Genomic DNA, 19,336 nt, shown 5'->3' on the forward strand with positions numbered 1-19,336 from the left:
CATCCTTTACTGGTTCCTGAAATCAAAATGCCAATCTTAATCTTTACAACATTGTACATCTTTCTTTTAGCTTGCCATCCTTTAATTTCCTTAGCTTGTTGGGTGTGTTTTTTCCTCAATGAAATCTTATGAGTTTTGAAATATTTCAAAGTTTATTCATGCTTCTCTGCTGTGTTACCTTTCTACCTATCTTCACTGTAGCCATCTGTCACCTTAACTTTTATCTAAGTTTAAGACACTAGTTTCAGACCCACATTTCCAGCTGAATGTGAAATTCCTCATGCCCTAATCACTCTTGCCTGAGGATCCTTTTATTACAAGATCACTCATTAATCCTGTCACATTACCAGGTGTAAAATAACCTGGTCCCTGGTAGGTTCCAGCACACATTGTTCTAAGACTTTGAAACTGTCGTATTCCTTGAGATTTGATTGATCCAATCCATATAGAATCCCTACAATGCAGGAGGACCCATCAAGTCTTCACTGACTCTGACAGATTTTCTCACCCAGGATCCTCCACACCCCGACCAACAGTATTGCTGCTGCACAGTGCCATGGACTTGGGTTTGATTTGCCTCTTGGATCATTCTGTGTGGAGTCTGCACATTCTCCCCATGTCTGCATGGGTGTCCTGCAGTGCTCTGGTTTTTCCCCCCCTCAGTCCAATTGACATGTTTGTGTGCATTGGCCATGTTAAATTTTCGCTGACTGTACCTGAACAGGTGCTGGAATGTGGCGACTAGGGGATTTTCACAGTAATTTAATTGCTGTAACAGTAACTTCATAATTCTACTTGTGACACTAATAAAGAAACCTAGCCCCATAACCCCACATTTACCATGGCCAATCTCCCTAACCTTTACATCTTTGGGTAATGGATGGAAACTAGAGCACCAGGATGAAACCTACGCAGACACAGGAGAAAGTGCAAATTCCATGCAGTAGCCCAAGGCTGAAGTTGAACCCAGGTCCCTGATCCTGAGAGGCAGCAGTGCTAACCACTGTCATGCTGCCCTGTGAAGATTAAATAATACAATGAGATTGAAAGTCAACCTTCAGGGACTGGAGGGTGGAAACCATGATAACCTGCATTGGGGTGGTAGGGGTATAGTGACAATGGCTGAAGAAAAACAATAAGCTGACATTGAATGGTAGAAGTAGAAAACCTGTGTAATTGCGTAAACTCACTTGGCACAGTCCACATTATAGGTGATAAAACTTACACCGTTAAAAGCTGCCGTGAAAGGAATGTATATCTTTGCCATTTTAAGTATGTACCTAAGTCATTCAGTCCCCTGAATCTGTTATGGGTCTGTGAATATTATATTAGGTCAAATGACCTTCTGCTTGTAATCTTGATGGTAAAGTCATTCCATGCTCAACACATGTTTAACACATGATTACATTGGATTTCAATGCACAAATAGGCAGTCGGTACCAACTGATATTTTTGTTTTAGAAAATTTATTTCATTATCGATGGGTCTGCTGGCACAGTTAGCATTTATTGTCCATTCTTAATTGCTCTCTAAGATAAATTCCACAGTAGTGTTCCAGGACTTTGACACAGTGACAGTGAAGGAACAGTGATGATAAGTCAGGATATTGTGCCGTTGGAGGTAGTGATGTTCCCCTGCCTCTGTTGCTCTTGTTTTTTTTTGTGTTGTCGAGCATGTGGGCATGCTAAGAACCTGTTGCATTCCTGCAGTGCATTTTGTATATGGTACATGCTGCAGCTGATGGTCGAGATTGTTTAAGGTGGTGGATAGGATGCTGATCAAACAGGTCATTTGTATGCTTGGTCTTGAGCTCTGTGTTCTTGGAGCAAGTGGAGAATATCACACCACAATTTTAACTTGTAGATAATGAGAAATGTTTTGAGGAGATGTGATTTGCTTGTGACTAGTCCAGTTAAGTTTGTGGCCAGTGGTTACTTTGTTTTTTTCCTCCCTCCTTATTTCGTTTTCCCTTAAGTGCATCTATGCTGCTCACCTATTATGAGGAAATAAGTAGCACCTAAAACATGGTAACTATTTTAACAAGAGAAAATGTATTAAATGTTATCAATTATTATTTTGGGGGCATGAATGAAGTTTGTATTTTTTTAACATGACTGGTTTGAATTTAAATTGAAAAAAAGTCATCTTTGGATTAAAACTACATGCAGATGGAGCTTTTGTTGCACATTCTATTTGAACATAGTTGAATTTTTTTGGGGAACCAGAGCATGCCACAATGAAGACAATTTCTGTAATTATGGGCGAATTAATGTGTAAGATTTTGCCAGGGAGTGGCTTTCACTGTTCAACTTGTCTTGTTTATATTGCTCTTTTAGGATGCAGAAGAGGGAATCATTGCATATGAGGAAGCTGGGATAAGAATGACCGTACCATACCATATAAAAGATCTGGAAGGGTGTGCAATTCCACAGCATGGTGATAAGGTAAACTTGTATATGAAGTTGAAAGTTTTAGCATGATTTTTTCAATTGTTACAGTAGGTCAAATGACCACCTATTAAGATAAAATTGACCAGACCAGTATGTATTGGTGATTCACAGTTTGGGTTACTGTTGTAGCTGAGTCCTGAAGAATTGTCGGTGCCTCTCATTGCAGTTTATTTTAGTTATAGAATGGCAGTACCGCATGAAGGTAATAATTCTTATGCCCCCCTCTCGTACTTAATTTTGATTTCTTCATTGTAGAAAAATACTAGCCCATCTCCTGTGATATTGCACATAGAGAGTTGAGATAAAGTGCACTATTCAGCTCAAGTATATTTAAGAGGGCTGAGCCAGCTATACCAAGGTGCAGAAAACTGGGTGGCAGAGGTGAGAACTAAAGGGACATAAGAATTGCTGGATTGAAAAGGTCCATCTAGTTTGACCTCCATCTTCATCGCATCATACAATAATAATGGGCTTTTGAATTGTGACAATCTCACTCTAACATTTTTACAATCAACTTGATAGTTGAGGGATAAATATCAACAATGTTCGAAGAAGTCTCCTATCCTTCAAATGGTGTCATGAAGTCTTGCATTTCTGTAACACATTTCATATCCTCAGGATGTTTCAAGTACTTTAACCAATTCTGTCATGTAGGAAACATGGTACATAATGTGTACACAGCAAGGTCCCACAGTCAGGTGATGTTGGCATATTTTGTTCTTTTACCTTGGGGCCAAAGAAACTCCATGCTGTTTAGATGCAACATATAATCTTTCAAATGGAAAGATTGATAGAGCCACCATGTGGCCATGGTACAAAAGATGGAAGAATTTATGAATTTATTTCTAATGTCAGGTTCTGATTTTGTTTTTAAACCCAGTGCAAAGTGACAGATTTTAGCAACGTCTACAGGTTATAATGCACGTTGCAAATAAATTCTGCTTTTATAATTTTCCCATTGTTGCATTTGGAAAAGGATTGTTTTACCTTATGATAGATATAGGTCTCTGCATATATTTCCAAAGACTGCAAAATTAGTACATCTGCATAAACATTCCATCATCCTATAAGCCCTGTAATGTGGCTGGTGATCACTATTGTAGCCATCTTAAATGCAGTTTATCCTTGGATGGGATGGGGGCAGTGATGTAGAATAAAACAATTTGCATTATCTTGGAATGACAATCTTTAACCCATTGTAACATCACCCTGTTCTATCTACTGTAACCACTACAGTCCTCTGGCTGCTCTCCAGGTGGATGAGTGTGTGAGAGATACCATCAGGTATGGTTTCTGTCTCTGTTCCTCCAATTGTAACGCAGTTAAGATCCTCTCTGAAGGTTGGACTCAAACGTGCAAAGTGTTTAAAAATTGTTCAGCATAAGGATATTAATTGAAAATTTATATTCCTCATTTCTCAAGGCTCTTGCTCTGGGCTGTAGAGGAATTGAAACAACATTTTCAAAGTTAAAAAGAAATTTCAAATGGCAGCATTCAGCATCTTGTATAATTGCAAAAATATAAATCAAACGAAATAATATAGGTTATATATCACACTAAATTTGCGTACCCATATTAATTCACTCTGATCAAAATCTCAACAGGACAATGAGTCAAATTTCATTTGAAGCAAATTGCTTGCACCACTTGAGGAAACAATTCAAACCAAAGACTTTTTTAGTTATAACAGACCTGAATTTTTAATTGTCTTCAATTTAGATTTGTCACAGAGGACAGAATTGAGAATCAATTTCTTTATATTGAATTGTTGGTGTAGGATGCTTTGCTACAGAGCAATTCACTGAATCTATAGAATCATAGAAACCCTACGTACAGAGAGAGGCCGTTCAGCCCATAGAGTCCGCACCGACCACAATCCCACCCAGGCCCAATCCCCAAATACCTACATATTTTACCCACTAATTCCTCTAACCTATGCATCTCAGGACACTAAGGGACAATTTTACCATGGCCAATCAACCTAATCCACACATCTTTGGACTGTGGGAGGAAACCAGAGCACCCAGAGGAAACTCGTGCAGATACAAGGGGAATGTGCAAACTCCATACAGACAGTGACCTGAGCTGGGATCGAACCCAGGTCCCTAGAGCTGTGAGGCAGCAGTACTAACCACTGTACTACTGTGCTGTCCAATTGAGGTGGGGATCTCCTTTTTAAAAAAAGGTACACTTTTGTAAGTGGGAAATACAAAGTAATGGAGAATAAACAGAACAATTAATTTTTGATCTTTCCAGTAAAAAGCCAGCAGAGCTTGATGAACCAAATCTATTCTCTTATTGTAGTTCATTAATCTGCTCTGACTAGTAAAATGTTTTGAAACATTGGTTTCCAACTGAGGCTCCAAGCTTCGGCTAATCTATCTCACTTGATGGAAACTGCCAAAAAGTATTCCATCTTTGGATGGAATGGATGGTGGTTCAGATGCAACTACACTTGAGTTCTTTGGTCATATTACTGGCAGGGGACTGCTGTAGATGTAATGTCTGTATGGTTCTTTTTTAAGAATAAAACTATGCTCATTCAATATTGCATGCCTCCATTTGCAGAAGTTCTGCCTCGTAATATATTTGCTTAAAAATCCCAATTTGATCAACTAGTATAGTTATTTGTTTAGTAGGAATATCTAAGAATGAGTTACAAGTGTCTCCTATGTGAACAGCTGCAGTTTGGTTGTGATCAATCAATTTGTTTAAAACAAAAAGGTTATATTCTTGAACACTTTGACTCATTGGGACTTCTCTGTAATAACTGACAGGAACTGGGGTGATGACTTAAGTGAGGTTCATCACTTGTGAAGATTCATCTAGTGCAAAATAATATTTTCTTGTATTTTTCCTATCCTGTTGTGATTTTTGGTTATGTAATTTACTAAAACTATTTTGTTTTAGTGGAATGTGGTCTGAGATGCCTGTGCCACAGACTTGGGCTTTCCATTTTGAGACTAACTGGCAATTACCTCGTCTGCAGAGAGCAGCTACTGACTGAACTCATTATGCTGAGGAGTTGCGAGCAATTTTGTGATGACTTCAGAAAACTAGATGCATCCATTTGTACCCACAACGGTTGTCAAAATCTTAGCCGTAAAAATATTCAGTAAAATTTAATCCTAAAGGCATTTAAGGAATGACCTTTTATAGCCATCAGGTTATCTATAGCTGATAAGTTCACAATCTGGTTAGTGTCATTTCCTATAGAGTTGTGGTGTTCTGAATAAACTCCACTTGGGATGTATCTGAAGTTTCAACTGAGAATTGTAATTCTCTACCAGGGTGGCACAGTGGTTAGCACTGCTGCCTCACAGCATCAGGGACCTGGCCTCGGATGACTGTCTGCGTGGGTTTCCTCCAGGTGCTCTGGTTTTGTCCCACAGTCCAAAGATGAGCGGGTGGATTTGCCATGCTATGTTGCCCCTTGGTGTCAAGGGTATTAGCAGGGTAAATATGTGGGTTACAAGGATAGTGCCTGGGTGGGATTGTGATCGGTGCAGGCTTGATAGGGTGCTTTTGGTATATGCTTGCTAGTTTTATAAAGCCATGCTATCATGGGAATAATTCAGTTAAGAAAATGTCTTTTTTTTATCTCTACTCCTCCACGTAGATTGAATTTAGCATTTGTGAAGTTAAGAGAACTGGCTTACAGAGTGCGGTGTCGATCAAAATTTTAAATCGTAACCCGAATGCCAAGAGACTTGTAGGATATGTAGCAGCTTTGAAGGATAATTTTGGTTTCATAGAAACATCCCAGCATGATCAAGAAATCTTCTTCCACTACAGGTGAGCCACATATTTGACTCTGCATTGTATTTGCAACATAACTGGAATGTAGTCATTTGGTGAGGGGCATACTAATGAGTTTCACATCCAAACTAATGTTCACTATTTGCACATTTTGTAGGAAACATTAAGTGTGTCCTAAGCATGGCTTTTTCTTGGCAAGTTTTTTTTGTCTTCATTCAATATACATTTATTGAAATAGCCTTTTTGCTACTCCATTTCCAGTGCTTTTTTATATATAGTTGAGACCTTAATGATTTTCAAATCTTGCTCCTATGGGATGCATGCTGATTGGCATTTTGTGATGGATATAAATGTTTGATTCCTTTCAACAAAGTCAGCCACCTGTGGCATTGTGATAACTCTTTAGGCTATGTAGATTTCACCAATGGAGAATATATATTCTGTGCCAAATTTGTTATAATTACTGTGTTCAGGACTACTGATGATTTTATTCAAATCTCTAAAATTCATCTGCCTTTAGTTTGTTGAAATAATTTTATGCTCAATATGAGTGGGGGAAAAGTGAACTCTGGTCAGGAATCCACCAGTAGGTGGTGTTGCTGAAATGGGTATTCAACTTGTGACAAACAGTGAACAAGATTGCAGTGAACTGTCTTAAATATCATTAAAATAAATTAGAATTGTGTATTTTTCAGAAGTTTGTCTTCTGAAAATTAAGTTTCTACAGGTTACTTTTCCACTTGATACTGGAAGAGTAATTGTGCATTTTTTACATTTGTGAAGAGATGCCTATAAAACAGTACTCGATCCTGATTTCGTTGACTGAACTCATGAACAGCAGCTCCACAAGCAATGGTCTTTCATTTACGTGATCTCATCAAATTTACTAATGAAATTCCTTTTTAAACATTCTTTTCCCCATTCACATTATCCAAAGTAATTATCATTGTTCAGGGGTTGCAAGAGAAATGGAAGGCAAATGGTTAACACTTTTGAAGTTCAAATATTCTCTGTCTGCAGCTTTGAATTATTTTCAGCTAAACTAACACATGGTGCCTAGAAAGTCGAATGTTAGCCAAGCCAGTTTGCTTTTTATGAACTAATGAATGATCTTTTAATTTGGCCCATTCAATTCCATCCATTCAGTACTGAAATGGGATACTTAGTTTTGATACACTTTACATCAAAATCAACTGAGTTATTCTAGGTATTGAAATGTGGGTCATTTTGTAGATATAGGAACAATTTCATGTTTTCTAATATAACCGTGCAAACCATGTGTTTCAGATTGAGCAACAAAATTTGTAGGTGTTGAATTCATTTTTGTTCCTCTTCTGTCCAATGATTAAACATTCCCCAAAACTGGGGGCAGTAAGATAACAAATTCACTTAGCGAAAATGGCCTGGATTGACTTGTCCACCCACCTGTCTGTCTCCTTTTGAATTATGCCTCAGAATCCCAGCAGTGTAGAAGGGGGTTATTCGGCCCATCAAGTCTGCACTAACTCTCCAATAGAGCTTTTTATTCAGACAAGGACAATCTCAAGTCCGAGTGCTGATACTTTTGGTATTGCCTTTATGGCAGAAGTTCTGATGGGAGCTAGTTGGAATCTGTTGTGCATTCACTTAATGTCACTCTCCTTTTTTTGGTAAGTTGGGGGTATTATCCTACATTTTATTTAACCAGACTACCTCTATATGAATGGACATCTAAAACAGTAATTGCTTTCAGGAAACAAATTTGAGTACAAGAGGATGAATTTTGTTTCAAGATTGCAACAGTATCAGTAAAATGTTGGCCTAGCTGCATGCATTTCATGTAAAAAAAAAATTAATATGCCATCAAACTCCTGGTGTTCCAATTGGCTTCTGATAGGTGCAACTATTGGCATCAAAGCAAAATGAGCAGCAGATCAGTCTTGTTTACCTCACATTGTGGGCCCATTTGAATTCTTGGAATTGTTCTTTCATTGAAGTAGTAATTTGCACATTTTAAATCAAAGTAGTAATCTTTAGTGAGTACACAAGGCATTCTACAGTATAAAAGTGGACCATTCATTGCATCTATGCTAGGTCTATCCACATGGTCCCGCATCTGGCTTTTCCTTTTTCAAACATTATCCACTTTCTTTTAAAACCCACCATGAATTCTGTTTCCAGCAGTTTTTGAGGGTATTCCATGTTAATGCAGAAAAATGCTAATCTCGATTCCTTTTGGTAAAGTTGTGTCCTCTAGTCACTGATTTGTCAATTGGTATAAATTACTTCCTCTTGTGTGGATGATGCTGGCAAGCCCCTCAATTTCTGTCCATTTTATGTAGTCATGAGAAGCTGGTGGTGTGCCACCTTCAACTTTGATATTGCCCAGAGCAATGTTGGGAAATTCCAGGATATTGACTTCATAATTTGAATATTCAGATTTTCTATTAACCTTTTTGCTTTATTAACCAGTTGTCCACTCAGCAAGCATACTAGCAAAACAAAATGTAAACCAAAACTTTGGTGTCAACTCCTGACACAAAGCCATCCCTCCTAGTTTTGTGTGCAGTTCTGGTCACTTCACTATAAGAAGGATATGGAAGCATTGGAGAGAATGCAGAGGAGATTTACAAGGATGCTGTCTGGTTTGGAGGGTAGGTTTTGTAAGGAAAGGTAGAGGGAGCTGGGTCTTTCTCTTTAGGGTGGAGGCAGATGAGAGGCGACTTAAAGGTTTATAAGATAATGAGGGGGCTAGATAGAGTCGACGTGTAGAGGCTGTTTCCTTGGGTGGATGTACTAGGGTGCATAACTTTTAAGGTTCATGGTGTGAGATGTAGGAGGGATGTCCAAGGTAAATTCTTCACTCAGTGGTTGGGGTGTGGAATGCACTGCCTGCTGTGATAGTGGAGTTAGACACTTTAGGAACTTTCAAGTGGTTGTTGGATAGACACATGGAGCACACCAGAATGGTAAGGAGTGGGATAGCCTGATCTTGGGTTCAGGCATAGCTCGGCACAACGTCAAGGGCCGAAGGGCCTGTACTGTGCTGTACTGTTCGATGTTCTAATTCATCTTGGCATTCTTCCTTTTCCTTCAGAGCAATAGCTCAAGAGTATGAAACTTTCCAGCATTTAGCAATCCTTATAAATTAGGAATTCCACATACACGTAGAGTTTGGATTCCTGGAGTAACAGCACCATTTAGAATGGGAAGATTGGGGACCTTGACTTTAATCAAATTGAATTTCAATTGAAAATGCAGACTATATGAAACATGGGACAGTTACAACATATACAGAATGGGAGATGGAATGCCTTGTCTGGTATGTACCAGACCTGTAACCTTAAGATCTGTACCAACATTATAAATGACCATACAGAATTCTGAAGAAAACCATGAAATGTTAATTGCTTTTGGTGTAAATTGCTGGTGGCAATTATGCAATATTATTTGTGGTCTAGCTTCTTGGGTAAAGGCACTTAATCTGATCAAGTGGGTAAGAACTCTCCCAGAATAAATGGAACATCCCATTCTGAACCATTTTGAACATGGTGTTTTGTTTGGAGCTGTTTTTAAAGATATTAACTTGCATATTGATGCTTCTTAATTTTAGAATCTCTGTTCTAAAATATTGGTGTTGGCACAAAATCAATACAAGGATGTCCGAATTCCTGTGCAGTTAAATCTTTGAGCAGTGCTGTATCGTTGAGCTTGCTGTATTTAATCCACTGATGTTCCTGTTGTCCCCAGTGAATTCTCGGGTGATGTTGATGAGCTGGATGTCGGCGATGTTGTGGAATACAGTTTGTCAAAGGGTAAAGGAAATAAAGTGAGCGCTGAAAAAGTTGCCAAGATTACAACCGGTAAGAACCAAGTGGTCCTTTATGGGTTTGAGAAATAGCTCAATATTTCTAATCTGAATCGCGATTTAGAATTAAGAAATCCATTTTTTTCAGATGTCAAAGATTGATTATATTGGTGAGTTGAACAGTTTTGGTTAAGTATAGTTGTAATTTCATTGTATGTAGTACGGTAGAATGGTTGAAAATTCAAAGCCAAGCTTTGTGGTTGGTCTCCTTAATAGGACTACTGATTTTTTTTCATGGTCTTCCACTGTTGTTATTGTCACCCAGCTACACTGCAAGTAATGCAGCAGGGCAGGTTAGTTAATCCTTTGGCAAATTAATATCTTAGTAATTCTGTCTTTAAAGTGATACATAATGATGTATGATGCCTTCTTCCAATGATCATTGAGTTTCTTTTTTGCTATCCCATTATATATGTACTAACTAATGTCTTAGCATTTTGGAGGAAATGAAACCACTGCAAGTGTGTTTGTATGAAGAGCATAATATAAGTGGAATAAATGACATGGTACACTGCTATCCACTATGTACAATACTTTTCAAATGTAGAAGTTATGTGGAACCGATCCAGTATTCAAAGGTTTCTGAACTGAAATTGAGCTTGATTCTACAGTGGAATTTTGTGCATGTACTTCAGCTATCCTTCAATTTGATATTTGTTTGAAATGTTGTACTTATTATCCAGTTAAACTGGCATTTCTATTCAAAATACCAATTTTACATGCAGTTGCTCAATGGAAGTAATTTTGTTATTAGTTCAGCTGAAACTTGTACCTTTTTACAGTATGCAATTCAGGTAAAATTAGGAAATTACTACGTGCACTTAATCCCATCTGTTTATTTTATGCATTCAGATCTTTGACCAGATAATAAATGTTGTTATTAGCTGAAAATATTACAAGTTATAGCTTTGCAATTTGGGGCCCTTGACGCACAAACTCGCATTTTATTTGACAGCAGTGAAGTGGCAGGAATATGGTACAGGATGTGTATAATAATTGATCTAATGTATTGAAATCTTCCCACCTTCATTAAATGAGTAATAGTGAACTATACAGTATTCCTCCTAGGTCTGAATTGTGAGACATGGAATTTGAGTAGTTGAATCATACAGAAGGTTTAAGTTCAATCTTTTTCCTCAGGATGGATCTGAGGGAGGCCTGGAAGGATTGCAAATCATTTAAGCTCTGTTCTTTTCAAATTGGAGAAACTGAAACTTTGGGGTTGAAGTAATATTATGAATAGATCACTGTTGTTTTTATTAAGCACATATAGAATTGTTTAGGCCATTATGTACAGGGAGTGTTTTACTCAGACAAATACCCTGGCAAAGACATGGGTACAGAACAAATCAGTAACATGCCACAAAATTGAACAGGCTTTTGTTATTAGTAAAGAAAGCCAGGCTGGTCATTGGGGTGAGAATTATTGAGAGCTGATGTAATAGTATTGTAAATCAAGATGTTTTGATCAATTAAATCTGAAAGCTAGTGGGCGCAAGATTACCAAAAGAAGAAATTTGCCCTCCAGAGGACTGTTGGGACCATGACATGATCTACCAAAAATGATGGTAGAAGCCGTATCTGTTCTAGCTTTAAAAGGTGGAGAAATTGTGAAGAAAGCGATTCAACATTTAGTTGTGGGAAAATCACCACTCGCACTAAGATTCAACACAGTTTTATCAGACACAGCTTTGCAAGAAGTGCTAGGCTCTCCACAGTGCACGCAGTCACCGTCTCGACTTTAAAATGGCAGTTGAGCATCTTTTATACATATTCAAATAATGGACAAGTATGGACATTAGCCGTTAGCACATTGTTATACATAGAGTAGACAAGTACGGATGTCAACTGTTAACACATCGCTATACATACATTTTATGTATTTATGCCCCCCATCAATGACTGATCTCGTTGCAGAAACTCATTGTTTTGGCTCTGCTTTATCTCAAGCTAAGGTGCTTCAAAGTCTGATCTATTTCTTGCAGTAATGTAGACACTAACAGGTTTTATCATTTTTTTTGTTGTGCAATCTCTGCCCAAGTCTGTACACCTTTTTAATGCCTTTTTCCAGAGTCCATTTTGTGCCAGGTAATGATCTTGTATCCTTTAATTTTGATTCTACTACAACAACTCCCCCTTTTTGGTCAGGATTATGATCAAATAATCCAAAGGACCAACAATAGCAGCACCGCTACCCCCCCGACCACCATTGGGCTAACTGATGGTCTAATGCATAGCAGGTCTTCTGCATGTATGCTCTTAATTCAGCCCCATCTTGGTTGACGGTCTCCAATGCCTTTTGATGTACTGCTTCCCAGGATGGTTAATCCACAGATAATATGGTTTCTATTTTTGGCACTAATTACTCTGCCACCCCCCAGACAGGGCCCAAGGAATCTGTAGCTGAGTGACAATCCCAGTGTGACCAGAACTTTCCAATCAGCACAGACTTCCTTGCTGATGGCCCAGGCCACTATCTTTCTCCAGCTACGCCCCTTTTGAGGGCATGGAACAGTGAGTGGTCCTATTGTTCCTACTACAAAAAGGGTTGGTGGTGCCATTGCGGAGGAACACAAATTGCGTCGTGGACTGGTAGCATTTAATATTCTAGTTATTGGTCTGTATATGCTGCCAATTGCTTGATTCACTTGACTTTCTGCTTGATCCTACTAATTGGTAAGTGTCAAACTGTTATGTCCATTCGGCTGAGCTGACACAAGTTCATTTTGCACCAGGTAACCATCTTGTATCCTTTGATTTTACTCCAGAGTAAGGGCAGCGATTGGAACTATGGTTCTTTGAGCTGAACGGTTTTGTCAGTGCTGTAATTTATGGTGGCTACCTGGTGATTCCTGTTGAAAAATGTTGGCTGTGATGAGACCTTTTAAAATCAATACAGACTTCTTTCAATATACTTCCACATTTTATTGACTTAAATTTAAAGCACCAATTTATTTTGAATTGCTAAATTTCCTATTGTTTTCTTGCCAGATATCAGGGTGGTAAATGCACTGTGTAGAGTGACAACAGCATTCTGCGTGCTCTGCAAAGTTATATCAGTAATATCAATTCCTCCAGATTGAAGTTTGAGCTGCTTAAACATCCATTTTAGCAGTCAGCATCCTAGTGCACAGAGTACTTGTAAAGACTAAATCTGTTTTACTCTACAAGTAACTTGTCATTGTGTAATTGTGGAAACATACTGCATTGAAACAGCAGCGACTGGCTATTTGGAAGGATGGCAGTAATATGTGTAGCTGTCTCTGGGTTTCCTTTAGCTGAGCTGTATCTCATTAGTTATTTCCTCAGGTTAGTAATATTCAAAAACTGATCACAATGTCATTGAATTTATACAGGTTTTGATTTCAGCATTTCCCCCCCCAATTTCTCCATGATTTTTGATGCTAAAAATAATAAGCCTGAAAGAAGCTGGTACAGATTAAAAATTTTGAAACCCCTTCATGCCCTTTTTGTTCAGATAATTCTGATATTTTCCACACACAAGACTTAAATGAATAGCCTCTTGGGTATAGTACTAGATGTGTTGTCGTGCCAAAACCTGGTAATAGCTTGTATGCTTTTAGCAAGGGAACATTGGCAGGAAGTTGTGATGTTTTAAGAACCTGTTGATTTCTACAGAGACCTATAAAAATGATTATCATAAGTTAGTTTTGCATTATATAAGGAAGAGAAACCAAAACTATTTTATTTGAATCCTTTGCTTGAATCTTTGAGCAGTGATCCACTGGGGAGTTTCTGCTTCTATTCTTAAATGCATATTGGGTGATTTGCAAACCCTTACCCTGTTTTTTTTTCTTATCTTAAAAATAATTGACAGGCTGGAATGAAGTTTTGTGATGCATGTTTCCAACATGTACTAGGAGGGGAAAAATGGAAAGACTTCTGTTAAGAATCTACTCTGGCCATTGCTAACGTTCTTGTAAAAATAGGGAAGATTGGAGATTGTTTGTCACCTACATGCACAGAACTGGCATGATTCAGTATTGGCTTCCTAAACTTGAAAAAGTTGTACTGCTGTGAGCTTTTGACAGAATTTTTTATTAGTGATAAGGTATTTAATAGACAAGGTGGCATGGCTTTGATTCATTTCCAGTAATGAACATTTCAAATCAAATCTGGGTTAATTCCTAAAAGATCTGGATTAAAGTACAAATTAAGTCTCATTTTGATTCCTCTCACTTAAAAATATTATGAAGGAAGATTGCAAAACCTTTGTATCTGTCATTTGCTGCTTTAGTTTTTGTCTCAAAACTGGTTAGAGAGGTATATTGTGAAATCAATATTGGTGCATGTAGTTCCTCCGCCTTTTCTGATTTTCAAGCTTCGATTGCTACCAGTTGTTTATAATCAACTTATGGCAATAGGTTAGGCCTCCAACTTAATGTTCATTTTTTTTTACAGTGAATGGTCCCAGTGATGAAGTGTATCCAACCGTATATACCGGTAAAGTGGTGAGGCCATTACGCAGTGTGGATCCACAGCAGGCTGAGTATCAGGGACTGATTGAGATTACTGAAGAGGGTAAGGTTCTGTTATTAGTGCAAGCGACTATTTTATTTAAATTGTCTATCAAGATGTGTGCTTGAATTGTCTCCGTCAGTTTTGAAATTGAAGGATATTGAGATAGTGAATTTGGAGTGGGTGGGTGGATGGGAAGAGACCAGGGTGCAGGATTGAATCCAGAGCCAATGATGAGCTATTTAGTCTTGAAAAACAAAATTGCTAAGTTGATCGTTCTATTAATGTCTTCTACTAAAGTTAATTCTCCCTGGTGGCTGGTTAATAGCTGTCAGATCATTTTTGTTATGCTGCTTTCTCAATTACTAATCTAAAGGAGAACATTTCTTGGCTCATTAAATTTGGCCATCTCCAAATTTCCTTTACATTCAAATATTTGACAAAACATTACAAAAAGCCTTCTCTGGTTCACCCCTGCTGTTAAAGCCTTCATCCATGGCTTTGCCAACTCCAGAATCAGTTAGCCTCCCATCCTCCACCCTGATTTTAAACAAAAAACTTGTCTGAAACTACATCTAGTCATGCTTCACTGCACCTTACCTTGATGACCTGTAACATGTTTTGGTGCCCAGTAACTGGTATAATCTTCACTCATTTTAAATCACTAGATTTGCACATTCCTACAAATCCACCTCCCCATAAAGCTTTAAATTCCATTGCTTTTGACCTTTTGTACCACCCCCTCCAAAAACCATTGATAACTTTCAGTTACAAACATGGGAGCAAAAAGAGGCCATTAGACCCTGTTTTGCCATCTGGTGAAATCATGACTTATCTGGGATCATACTTCCAAAACTTGCATTTTTCTAATATCCCTTAATACTGTTTGGTTAACAATCTATCAATCTCTGATTAAAAATTAACAATATATCTAGCATCATTTGCCTTTTGCGAAGGTGTTCCAAATACCACCTGATTCCACTCCTACAGGATCTGGTTCTAATTTTTAGACTGTCCTCAATCCTAGACTTCCCAACTGGCTGCACTTCAACTTCTGTCAAGTCACCGCTTTACCTTCTAAACACCAATGAGTTACATTTCTACTTTGTGTAATCTCTTCTTATAATTTATCGCTTGAAATCCAAGTATTCTGGTAAATCTGTGTTAAACTTGGATTGTAGATTTTGCATAAGTTGCTTCATCATTTCCAACCCCTCTTGATAATTTCCCCCTGACCAAACTCCCTCCTGACTTTGCCACCTCAGCATATTTCTAATTGCATTTCAGTGAAGCATCTTGCAACATTTAAATCAGCCTGTCATCATCATTCACCAGAGACTGAACTGGATCGACTACAAGTGTAGGTTAGAGGCCAGGGTATTGTGGAGAGTAAATTGCTTCCTGACTCCCTAAAGCTTATCCACCATCATCAAGGCACAAGTCAGGAGTATAATGGAATACTTGCCACTTGCCTGGATGAGTGCAACTCCTACAATATTTTGAAGTTTGATACCATCCAGGACAAGATTGTCTACTTGGTTGGGACACTTTATTCACCATCTTAAACAATGACTCCTCCACCATCATTGCTGTGTGCAGCATCTACAAGATGCACTGCAGCAACTCAACAGAACCTTCAAACCTAGAAGGACAAGGGTAGCAGATGCATAGAAACACCACCACCTCAAGTTCTCTTCCAAGCCACTCACCAACCTGACTTGTAACTATATTGGTGTTCCTTCACACTCACTGGATCAAAATCCTGGGACTCCCTAACTGCACTGTGGGTGTACCTACACCACATGGACTGCAGTGGTTCAAGAAGGTAGTTCATCACCACCACCTTGAAGGCAATTGGGATTGGGTAGTAAATGTTGGCCTATCCAGCAACACCCACATTCTGAGGAATATAAAACAATTATTTTTGTAAGATTTCTGATTGCTCAATTTGTGTTGGATTAGTAAAAGACCTCATAGTAAAAAAGTTGAGTTAAATTCCAAAGTAGAACTTGCATTCTTTGGTGCAAAAATATCTTTTCGTGGAATTTGAGACTTGACCTTTGAGTAAACATGGCTACTTAAATCAGCAGCATTTTAATTAGAGCTTTAGTTAATGGGCTGTCTGTATTTTTCTAGTCACCCATGTATGGTTTACTGACAGACCTTCTGGGAAGATTGTGCTTCCTGACTTGAGCTTGGGTATTCCAAAGACCCATGTAAGGTGGCAGATTCAAAGCTTGCATGGTACCTAGGAAATACCTTGTCTCTTCCTTCCTCATTTATCAAGTTTATTGGTGTATTAACATTTTTTAAATTTTTTTGTAACTATAGAATTTTCCCCACATTTTCTTCTGTCCTAAAGATGTTGAGTCTTTCAAATGGCTGCTTTTAATGTGCTAATTTCGAACTGGATACTCAATTTAATTCATTTAATGCTTTGCTCCACAAAAGTCACCCTTGATGCAGTAATGTTTTTTCAGATAACTTGTGCTGAAAAGAAATAATTATGTTTTTAACTTCAGGGACAATGAGAGGAGAAGTATACCCTTTTGCCATCATCAGTCTGGCAAACAAAACAGATTGCCTTCAGAAGGGGGAAACTGTCAAGTTCCAGCTGTGCACTGTGGCCCTAACGGGACAGAAATTGGCCTACGATGCCACACCTTTACGGAGAGGCTCTGTAGACTGTGTGAAAGACCAGGTGAGGGTTAATGCCAGCGACTGTTCTAGATTGTGCACAATTACTTTAAGCTTTGTGGAATTCCTCTTAAGGAGTTCAATTTCAGATAACTAATTAAATCAGTTTCAAATATAAAATGTGCCTCTCCCCTGGAGTGAGGCACTGTTCACAAATATACAATCAGACCATTAAAAATCTTAATGTTTTCCCTGTACCTGTATACTTACCTGAGTTGCTTACATCCAAGGAGAGACCAGCGCTTTGTACACTGCGTTCCCTGACCTGTGACCAGGATGGTTATTGTGGGCTGGTCTGCAGTTGAGGAAGCTGAATAATGCATGCATGCTTTCTCACGGCAATCACATATAGTTTAGGAATTGAAGTATAAATGCACCTTCATTTTAGATTTAAGAAAAATCTTTTACTGTATCGGAATACTCAATTTTAATAGCAATATTGTGGAAAAATTACAATGAAAGATATACTGCTGTGAATTAATGTGGGAAGATTCTCGGTATTTGCATTTGGATATTTTGTTGCTTTGACTTTAGTAAATAATTGTGGAGGAAACACAATGTTTATGTAGTTTACAAGTGAAAAAACAAGCATGTTGCAAAATGCTTCAGTTTGTCATAAGTGAATGCCTTTTGTGATGGGTCTAACAGATCTATGTCACTCTAATGGAAACAGATGAAACTCAAATTAGATGCAGCAAAGATTTGAAAAAAGGTTATTTATTGAAACCAGTGGCTTCACGGATAAAAATATTACATGGTACAGTACCAGGAGATTCCATTGCTTGTTCACTATCTATTATCAAATCCAAGCTGGGCCCACGGTGTTATGATAGTAGATGAGAAAAAGTAACACTGTTAGCTTGAGGAAAAAACAGTCACAGTCTTTTAAATTGAAAACTGTCCAGTTTGCTGAAAACATCAATTAGCCTCAGGTGAGAAAACCAATTGGGCTGCAGGGTGACAGCACAATGTAAATAACCAACTATGGAAATGTTTAAACCACTTTTCAGGAGAGGCAGTGCCCACAGTGGTGAATATTTACATGATAGTGACAACTTTGTGTGACTATGACTGGTAATATCTTAGCAAGCCTGTCAAATGTGGCTATTCCATGTCTCAAACTGCTTTTGAAGCAGGAAGGACACCAGGAACAAGGGGCAGGATTCTTATATACAAGGGGAAAATGGGCAGCTGGGTGGCTCAGTGGGTTATTTAATTTGCTGTTGTAAGTTGCTGCTTGAATAAACTTTGAGCCCAATTAATAATCTCTTTATAATCGGGCTTTGTATTTCCTTTGTGGACTAGTGTTGATGTCACTATGTTCACTTCTGCTTCTGGCTGTGATATAGTATTGAATAGCTGTTGTCAAATGATTTGAATCATGATTCTGGTCCCCCTCAGTAACAAAAAAAAGCTGCTACATTTTCAGCCTAAACTCTTGCTGAGTCTTGAACGTGTAAGCAGATCACAATGGAATGAATATTCTGGTCAGCTTCAGGTGTTGTATTGAGTTTATACAAGTTGTTGTTTCCTTGTGTGGCACTAACAGGATAAGGGTTGGCCGTTTATGTTTGGGATCAGAATTTTCTTCATTCGTAGATTGTAAACCTTTGGAATAGCTGTGGATGCTCAGACATTTATGTTCAAAACCAGGTTTTAGGGTACAAAGGGAATCAAGGGATTGTGGGTTTAGGATACTTTAGCTACTCTAAAGGATATAGAAATAGGAGCAGGAATAAACCATTTAATCCTTCAAACTTTCTTTGGCATACAACTCCACTTTCCTAGCTTATCCCAAATCCTGATATCCCCAAGGAATTTGAATTGGACAGGGAAGTGAGTTGATGTAAAAATTCAGTCATTATCTTAATAACCAAGCAGGCTCCAAGGGCATGTGACACCTCCCTCCCTAGAGTAGCCAAAATACATTTTGCTTCCATCTCTGAGAGAAGGCAGTTTACAACAAAGTGTTTTAAATACTAGATCGTAAATAGACAACCTATTTTAGCATTATCTTGCAAAACACACTCAAATATGTACACTGATGACATCCATTAGCCCGAGGACACTAGTAGCATTATCTATCTTCAACTAAAAACAGGAA

At 38.2% G+C, this 19,336-nt stretch overlaps 1 protein-coding gene across 6 annotated transcripts in view; it reads left to right on the forward strand.

Moving 5' to 3' along the window:
* The window catches only part of csde1 (cold shock domain containing E1, RNA-binding), a 104,285-nt gene that overhangs the window by 76,682 nt on the left and 8,267 nt on the right, over positions 1-19,336 (forward strand). For all 6 annotated transcript variants that reach the window (XM_080210166.1, XM_080210167.1, XM_080210169.1 and 3 more), the window contains 5 exons: positions 2,337-2,444; positions 6,070-6,245; positions 9,939-10,051; positions 14,479-14,598; positions 17,058-17,236. In XM_080210166.1, the coding sequence (XP_080066292.1) occupies positions 2,337-2,444; positions 6,070-6,245; positions 9,939-10,051; positions 14,479-14,598; positions 17,058-17,236 (696 nt within the window). The remainder of the gene's footprint in view (positions 1-2,336; positions 2,445-6,069; positions 6,246-9,938; positions 10,052-14,478; positions 14,599-17,057; positions 17,237-19,336) is intronic.

The sequence above is a fragment of the Carcharhinus amblyrhynchos genome, chromosome 22 (genome assembly GCF_965287045.1).
Source record: "Carcharhinus amblyrhynchos chromosome 22, sCarAmb.v2.hapA, whole genome shotgun sequence".
Classification (NCBI taxonomy): Eukaryota; Metazoa; Chordata; class Chondrichthyes; order Carcharhiniformes; family Carcharhinidae; genus Carcharhinus; species Carcharhinus amblyrhynchos.